General features: G+C 46.3%; 1 protein-coding gene across 1 annotated transcript; it reads right to left on the minus strand.

The window, feature by feature from the left end:
- Window positions 1–2,649: 2,649 nt before the first annotated feature.
- LOC101944424 (uncharacterized) lies at window positions 2,650–8,115 on the minus strand. Its single transcript, XM_024106681.3, has 2 exons — window positions 7,690–8,115; window positions 2,650–6,357 (listed from the first exon to the last, which is right to left on the minus strand). The coding sequence occupies exons 1-2, from the start codon at window positions 8,015–8,017 to the stop codon at window positions 5,399–5,401; spliced, it is 1,287 nt and encodes a 428-aa protein (XP_023962449.2). The 5' UTR covers window positions 8,018–8,115; the 3' UTR covers window positions 2,650–5,398.
- Window positions 8,116–8,667: the final 552 nt, after the last annotated feature.

Below are 8,667 nucleotides of genomic sequence, written 5' to 3' on the forward strand. Positions count from 1 at the left end.
TGGGGAATCGACTGGCGCGTGGAGGCATGGTCACCTGGAAAGATGTGCTGAGAGCACTCCATGCGCTGCTGAGGAAACAGGAAGGGGAATTTCAAGATTCCCAGAGAATCTAAAGGGCGGGTCTGACGGTTGGTCACCTGAGGGCAGGGCAGTAGAGTTCAAAGTGATGACCAGAGTGGTTAGAACAGCATTGTGGGACACTTCTGGAGGCCGATCAGAGCGCATTATAGACCAGGGCATCCACACTGCACTGCAGCACTCCAGCCAGGGCGTAGCAAGTTTTATGCTTCTCGTGGAGGTGGATTACCAGGGTGCTCCAGCCACAAAGTCCGGGTGCTCTACATGCCTTGCCAGTGTGGACACTTCAGGAGTTAAGAGCACATTAAATCAGCCCTGGGCACCCTAACTTGCAAGTGTAACCAAGGTCCAAGTGACTACACAGTGTTTCACTTGTACTCAAATGAGATTTTTCTTAATTTGTCATTTAAGGTTGATTTGTAGTTTTGCCAAGGTGTAGCTCAAGTGTTAAAATAATAAATACATTGTTAACCAACACGTCAAACCACCAAAAAAGTTTTGCTAATAGGAATGAACTAACCTTCTCAGTCATGGGTGTTCCTTTAAAATATATTTTTGTTCTCAGCTCTATTAGGATCACAAGCCATTAAAGTCAATAACAAATTCCTCTGCCCAAGTTATTTCACCTAGCTAATTACAAGACTCACTTCCTGCTCTATGGGTAGAAGATCAGTGATTCCAGCCATGGCTACAGGATGTAAACAGAAATCAACACTTAGTTTTCTCTCTTGTCCAAGCTCTCATGCCTAGAAAGCCCTAAAACATTTGTCAGTGATCTGAGAATACTGGTTTATGCAAAGGAAAACATCCATTGTTAGTGCTAGTGACAGTCACTAATTTTGTTTCCATGTTTGCAAGATACTAGATTCCCAGAAGAACATGGCATCACTGATCAATTTTGACACTATTGCCGGATGTTACAGATGCCCAAGCAAGATGTGTTATCTATATTACACATTAATTTCTTACTTGAACAATTTATCTCCACCTCCAGGAACACCAGTGTGTTATTAAAGCCACTTGAACAGGATACCCAGTATTGAGCATGTAAGGGAGATGATGACATAAGAAGGAATCACAGTTGCTGGTTCCAGAGAGCACGGGGAAAGGAAGCCTGCCTAAACGAAACTAATGGTTACCCAGGCTAGAGCCAGGAAACCGTGAGATATCAGCCTGGCTGGAACTCAGGGTACCAGAAGACTAAAATTGTTCCTGGGGAGCTTTTTGGGAAATACTCCCAGATGCAAAAGTTTATCTTTGGGATTTTATTTCTTCATCTCCCACAAGATGGCAGAGGTCCTGTTGTATAGCTCCAGCCTGAAACCATACAGTTTGCTCAAAGTAGTTGTAAGCACAAAGAACTGCTTCTTCCTTGGTAGCTGGGGCCTTCTGCATCCAACCTCAATTTTATACCTTAGGCATAGTTTCCCCAAACAAGAATCCCAGGAGGCTTGCCACTTTTCCTACAGCAGGAATTACTGATTTAACTAATCCCAGAGAACAAGTGTCATATCATTCCTTAAAAGCAGGTCCTCATCTAAAAGCTGCTTAGCGTGAAGAGGACTAATGCAAGACTGATATGGTCTGCTTTACATTTATCTGCTCTCCAGATGTAAGGCAGAAGACAAAGAATTAGCAGTGCAAGAGTTCACTTCAGAAAGAAAAGCTGTTTAGAGGTTACACAGGCAACGCTGTGGATTCTCTCCAAAGCCTCAGTACTGTAGCAGAGAGATTAGGACACAGCCTTTCTACTGAACTTTTTCTGAAATCTCCCATTGTTTCTTTAGCGCCAATGCAACTTCAGTATTAGCAATGGTGAGACAATTAGCAGACAGGTTAACTAGAGACAGGTATAAGGTAAATCAGGGAAGAGTAAGCAATTATTCAGACAGGAATTAGAATTAGTGAGAAATTAGAAAAGCTGTGTTTGGTAAAGACAAGGTTGAGTGAGGAACCTAAATAGCAAATGGAGGAGTTGGTCTAAAGACTGTTAGATAAAAAACAGCGGAATCAGTCATGTGATATATGGAAACAGAAGAGAAAAATAATACTGTAATTAGCTTTGAAATCATGGAAAGAAAAAAAATGACATCAGGGTAGTTTGAATACAGAAGTCAGTGAAACTCTAGAACCTAAAGTGAGACCAAAAGGAATGGAGAAAGGCTGGAACAAGCAAGACAAGAATCCAACATTGTCACACAGATAAAGCAGTGACAAAATAAAAAGTTTCAATAGCATTTAAACTCATCACCACTTTAAATGTATTTTCTGGTGTCTCTTTTAGAAGGGCTAACTGGTAACTATCTATAGACTTGCAATTGTACTTTGCACATGGGAGTGGCAGCTAAGTTTCAGAGAGAGTCTGCTGAACTCTAGACTTCTTGAGGACGATAATCTGGCCCATTGATTTCAGAATTATTTCCAAGGACAACACTGCCTGAATTTTCTCCCATGGAACTCAAGCCATCTTAACTTCAGTATATCTAGTAGTGAGGTAGACTTTAGCATCATTGGAAGTATATTTACTAAAACAAATTTAGGGTAAGTAAAAATAGAAACTAGGTTAAGTAACAGCTTATATTTAATGTTTAAGATGGCAGTATAGTAGAAGTGGAAGCAACCAGTAGATAGCATCTCGGTATCTAGATTTCTGTATTGGTTAAAAATGGGTTTGGTTAGGAGTGGGGGGGTGGAGAATAAGCTTCCCAAAGCCTCTCCCATACTACAGTGTGATCCCAGTTTGGGATAAGATTCAGTACTACATTAGGAGATATGCAGAAATTGTAACTATGGGGATGGGAGCTCTTGTACGGTCCTACTCCTTGGCTGCTCTAGCATGACCTTAGACAGCCCGGGGAAGCTGCCCAAGTTATAGCAGTCTACCCGAAGCTACCTGTGGACCAAGCAGTGTCTTGAATCTTGGCAGGCCACAGCCTCCTCTACACAGGGACTGCCCCTAGGTAGGCAACCTTATAGTCAAGTTCCTCAATGCCACATCCAGGGCTTTTAAATACCTTCATGCTACTTCTGCCTCATCTGGTTAAATGGGCCAGAGCAGGGATTCCAGTCTTCCACCTAGTTTCCAATTCCAGCCCTATGAAGAGTTTGCCATGTGTCCCAGCAAAAGGCCCTTCATGATTACTGAAGGATTAGTTAATGCTCCCAGTTTGTAGTTCGGTACATGTTAACTAATCTTTAGCAATATTGAAGACAGCTCAGTCCTTCTAACAGTAACCTCAACTTCTCTGGCCAACAGGCAAAGGGTCCGTGGAGAGACCTGAAGTGGATACTGGAAGTTAAATTCTCTGAACTCTCAGCCTTAAGTGGTTGGATCACAGAAACCCCTTTGGGACTGCCAGCTGAAGTGCCAAGACTACTTCTGCCCCTGCTTTCCCTGCCAGCTTGGGACTCCTGCACCCTGTCTGCTCCAACACAGACCCAGGGTCTTAACCAGTTCCCAAAGCTATAGATTTAAAGACAGGAACACTTCTTAAGCTGCTTTCAGTTAACACTCAGATGCCCAACTCCCAATGGGGTCCAAACTCCAGATAAGTCCAGTTTACCCTGTATAAGCCTTATACAGGGTAAACTCAAATTGTTCACCCTCTAACACAGAGATATGCAGAGCTGTTTGCCCCCACCAGGTATTAATACACACTCTGGGTTAATTAATAAGTGATTTTAGTAAATATAGAAAGTAGGATTTAAGTGGTTCCAAATTGTTGTGTCTTACTAAGTGAATTACCAAGCAAAATAAAATAGAACATGCAACTCTAATACAGTAAGCAAACTGAATACAGATAAAATCTCACCCTCAGAGGTGTTCTAGTAAGCTTCCTTTTACAGACTAGTCTCCTTCTAGTCTGGGTCCAGCAATCACTCACATCCCCTGTAGCTACTGTCCTTTGTTCCAGTTTCTCTCAGCCTCTCCACCCCCAAGGATACCTATCTCTTGAGCCAGCTGAAGACAAAATGGAGGGGTCTCCCAGGGGTTTAAATAGACTCTTGTGGGTGGCAACCCCCTCCTCTCTCCTACGCAAAGTCCCGCTCCAAGATGGCTTTTTGGAATCACATTCATGCACGGACATGTGACTTGCCACTCAGTTTTTACAGGCAGCAGCCATTGTTTACATGCTGCCCTGAACGTCCTCAGGTAGACTTCTTATGTGGATTGGAGCTTTCCAAGATTCATTGTTCTTTAATTGTTTCTTGACTGGGCACTTAATTCGCCCATTGCTTTTGCAAGAAGCTGACCAAATGCTCTACTAAGGGTACTTAGAAATCAAGCAAGTATACAGCCAATATTCATAACTTCAAGTACAAAAATGATACATGCATACACATAGGAGGGATGTATTCAGTAGATCATAACCTTTATAGAGATGTTACATGGCATATGTAACATAAAACATATTCCAGTTAGGTCATATAGATCTTCATAAGCATATTTCCATAAAGCCTGATGAGATACATCGTCACACTGACTATTAGCAATTAAACTTTTGGTAGAATTTGGTGAATTATATTTACCCCATCTAGGTCTCAGACTGATATTAGCTATTGGAAGGGTTGCTAAAAAACAGTCTGTAGTCAGTTATGCACACTTTGGATATCCATATAGATAACATAATTCCAGAAGGTATTAGCCAAGTTCTTGCCCTCAGTTAGTTTTAGTGACAGCAAGTTCCAGTCTTCTGCCATCCTTTTATTTAAACTATTGTTCTGAATTTCTCCTTTTAGTTTCATTGAACATATCTTGTTCTTGCATTATCTATAATTTGTATAATTGACCTAACAAGTTGTACACTTTGCCTAAAGTTACATTTAGGAAGTTTCAGTTTAGCAATATACTGCTTGCAATCCCAATATACAAGATTGTTTGTCCTCATGTCCCAATTAAATATACCATAGAGTCTAACAGCAGTAAGGCTGCAAGACTTAGTTTATTTGCTGCTGAGATGTGGCATAGAAACAGTTTGTTGACCTGCCACAATGAAGGCCAGACAAGTTTGAAAAGAGATTGAACCGCAAGTTTATTGATCATGAAGACTTTACTAGGTAAGCAATTCTTGCAAGTAAATTTTGCAAAGAGACATGAAGTCCAATCCCCAACACATATAGCTTACAAACAAACGCAGAGGGCACCACACTGCAAACTCCAGAAATGTCAATTAACTAGAAGGTTCTCTGAAAAAGTTGCTCCATTATTTTGAAGTTAATGCATCAGAGCACTAGATCACACACTGTGAGGAAACAATACTGCATCAGCAAGGGGAATAGACCAGAGAACATTAGTTGTTGTTTTGGCTTCTGTGGTTGACTACTTCTGTCTCCTCTTTGGGTGGATACCTTGCCACCTGCCTAGGCGCAGAATAGTTTCTTCAGAACATCTATAGCGTACAGCAGTCACAACAGCTCCCAACCAGAAAGAATGTACACCATATTGCTCTGGACAAAGGCCAAGTAACCTTAAAGCAGAACGGAAGACAGCCAAGAACTGTCTCCTTGTCAATGGTGTACCATCCCAGTGTACAAAGAGAGGCCCGTCCCCTCGTGGCCTGGCTGCCACGTAATTGCACAGTGCCTCAACAGGGCATACCCATGTCTCGCTAGATAATCCAAGAGAGATCAAAAGCCTTTCTTGGCCCAGGTAGGATGTATGCAGGTAAATGTTCACTCTTTCCTCAGTCAGCTGGACATCACTCATGTACAGGAGCTCTGGCTGTGCCCAGTTATGGTGTTGTGCTACCACTTCTTCCACCCGAAGAGCCCCAAAAAAAGCCACAGTAAACAAGGCACGGAACAACAAACATTCATAAAGAGAGCTACACACAGATTGTACTGTGCCCAAGAGAGATCGCAACACCTCAATGGTTACATGAGATCTGCAATATCTTTGATTACCTTCCCTCCACTGCAACCCTGCCACCATACGACATGTTACAAAATCTTGAAGAGGATCAGGGTGACCTGTGATTTTGGAGATATAGGAGAGTGCTGCCAAGTACATCAGTATTTTCGGTGAGGACAAGCCTTGTGATTCCATAGCCACCACAAACCCTCTAATTTGATCCTCTGGAACTGGCCAAACTGCAGGCATTCCCATCTCTTCTCTGAAGAGAAAAAAGTGCATCAGGCCTGCATGGTAGGCTTGCCAAATTCTGGCATCTCCTGAACGCTCCAACAAGTCCAAGGCCTTCCAGGGCCAAGGGCCCAACATATGCTGCTCAGAGACAAGGCTAGGTCCATCTCCTATATGAGGTCCAGAAATGCATCCACCTGCAATAAACAAAACCAGAATCAGTTAACACCTGACAAATCATGAAATAAGGGTTAAAAGTTGGACAGATAGCCGTCCCCATTCTAGTCTCAGCACTTATTCCCCTTATACCATACATTCTAAGGAATCTCAACACCCTCCCACCCCAAGGCCTGCCACCAAGATGATAGAACATTCAGCAACTGATGTCCCTGAAGTCAGTGGGCCAGATTACTCTCCCCCCAAAAGTCTGGAGTTTAGCAGACTCTCTTGAAACCTAGCTGCCACCCTCTTCGGCAAAGTACAGTTGCAAGTCCACAGATACAAATGGTGAACTACAAGAGGTACCACACTGGGACAACCATCTCAAGGTGACAATCAAATAACCATAGGTGCTGCAGTAATGCTCGACATTCCCAAAGCCCAATTGATGCATGTTTTCTTTCCCATGTGAAAGCAAACCAAATGGGTAAATTGAGAGATTTACTTTATCATACTAAAATGAGATTACATTAGTAATACTAGCTCTGTCAAGTCAAGCAAGCAAGGGGAGGATAATTAGTTTAACTGTTTAAAGCCTTTGACTCTTTTGCCAACCCCTCTTGCACCCCATAAGAAAGCATTTAATAAAAAGATTCACCCACCCCTTCAATTGGAGGTTTGAGCTCAGAAGGAGAGGACCAGGATGTGTGCTTTTACGGTGTCTAAGATAAATAAGCAAGCCATAAACCCTATTAAAAAACCCCAAACGCTTAGACCTTTGTCAGAGATCAAAGGATTGTTCTGAGGCTTTTAAATCCTTTGTAGATTTTTACTTAAAGATATTCTATCTTCCTGTACAGCCTCTCCCCGCCGCCGGCAGTATCAAACGCCAGGCCTCACATATGTCAACCCCAGAGAAGGAAGCGGAGCCGCGTCTCCAGGTGTATTATCAGAGGCTGTTGTTTACTAACCCGCCAGCTGGCTCGAGCACGTACATTAGAAGCGGCCGGGGAAAGCAGGAGCGAGAGGAGAAACACCCAACTCCCGAGGGGCACAGCGCACCGCCCCCCCGCCTGCTGGTGGCACATGGCGCGAAGCACCCGCACTCATTCCGCGTGGAGCCGGTGCTGTGACACAGCCCCACGCCCCGCCCGCCGCGCCCCCAGCCGCGGCCCCGTGGGAAGCCGCACTGGCCGTTGTCCCCGCGCACCCCCTCATCCCCAGTGCCCCATTTCCCTCGGGCCCCAGCTGCGCAGAGCGGGGAACGCCCCCGGCGTGCCCTGGACCCGAGCCGCCCGGCAGCAGCTGGCCGCGCCGCAGTGCACGCCGGGGATTGGAGTCCCCACCGGCCGCAGCCCAGCAGCACTCACCGCTTGGCGCGTCTCCTAACGCCTGTTCCGCTGCGGCTTCTCCCCCAGCTGCGAGGCAGCCCCACTGCTCCCTCGGGCTCCGCATCCTCGCCTGGCCCGAAGCCGCACCAGGACCTGGGCTTGTGCTGACGCTGCTTGCAGCTGCCCAACGGCCACCGCGTCTGCTGCGGCTCGAGGCGGGCGGCGAGCGCGGGGCCGCCCGCTCGGAGAGACTCTCCGCCAGCCACCCCATGCCGGGCTCCTGGGCCAGGAGCCCCAGCATCGCCCAGAACGGGCAGGCGGCGGGCTCGGCCGTGCTGTGCGGGCAGCGGCTCCTCCAGCCGGGCATGGGCGGCACGATGGCAGCGGCCTCTCCCGATGCGAAGCGGCAAAATCGCTCCCGCCAATGAGCGTCCTAATTACAACAGGCCGTGCTGCCTCCTGCCCTTTTTGTAGCTGAGCCTGCCCTCTCCGAGCCAATCGGGGCGCCTCGCGGTCTTTTCCGACTCCCCTGATTGGTGAAATTGGCGATTGACAAGCCGAAGTTGCACCGCCCGCTCCGGAGGACGCTGCGATTCGCTGGTGTCTTGACCAATGACTGGGCGGGTGCTCCTCGCACCCAAGTGGTTGCTCAACCGGGCCGTCTTTTGTTGGCGTGTGGCTAAGGGGTTGTGCGGGAAGCCGCGCTCGGTGCCAACAGCGCCTTAGGTCGTGGATTGCGGAGTCACTGAGGCATGCAAGCGAGGTGCAAACGCCGGGCAGGGGGGGTCGATTTTCCTCAACTAGGTTTTAGTAACTCCTTAAGGAGAGTGAGATCCACATCTACCCCTAGTTACTCGGATGACAGTAGTGCAGGGCAAGGGCCCCACCCTACCTTCCTGAGTTCCAGTTCTCACAAGTGGTAATACCATTGTACGATCTGATTAAAATATTAAATGCCATACCTCCTAGGATTGAGTCTCCTGAAACAACAAGGAGTCTGGTGGCACCTTAAAGACT

This window comes from Chrysemys picta, chromosome 5 (assembly GCF_011386835.1).
Source record: "Chrysemys picta bellii isolate R12L10 chromosome 5, ASM1138683v2, whole genome shotgun sequence".
Classification (NCBI taxonomy): domain Eukaryota; kingdom Metazoa; phylum Chordata; order Testudines; family Emydidae; genus Chrysemys; species Chrysemys picta.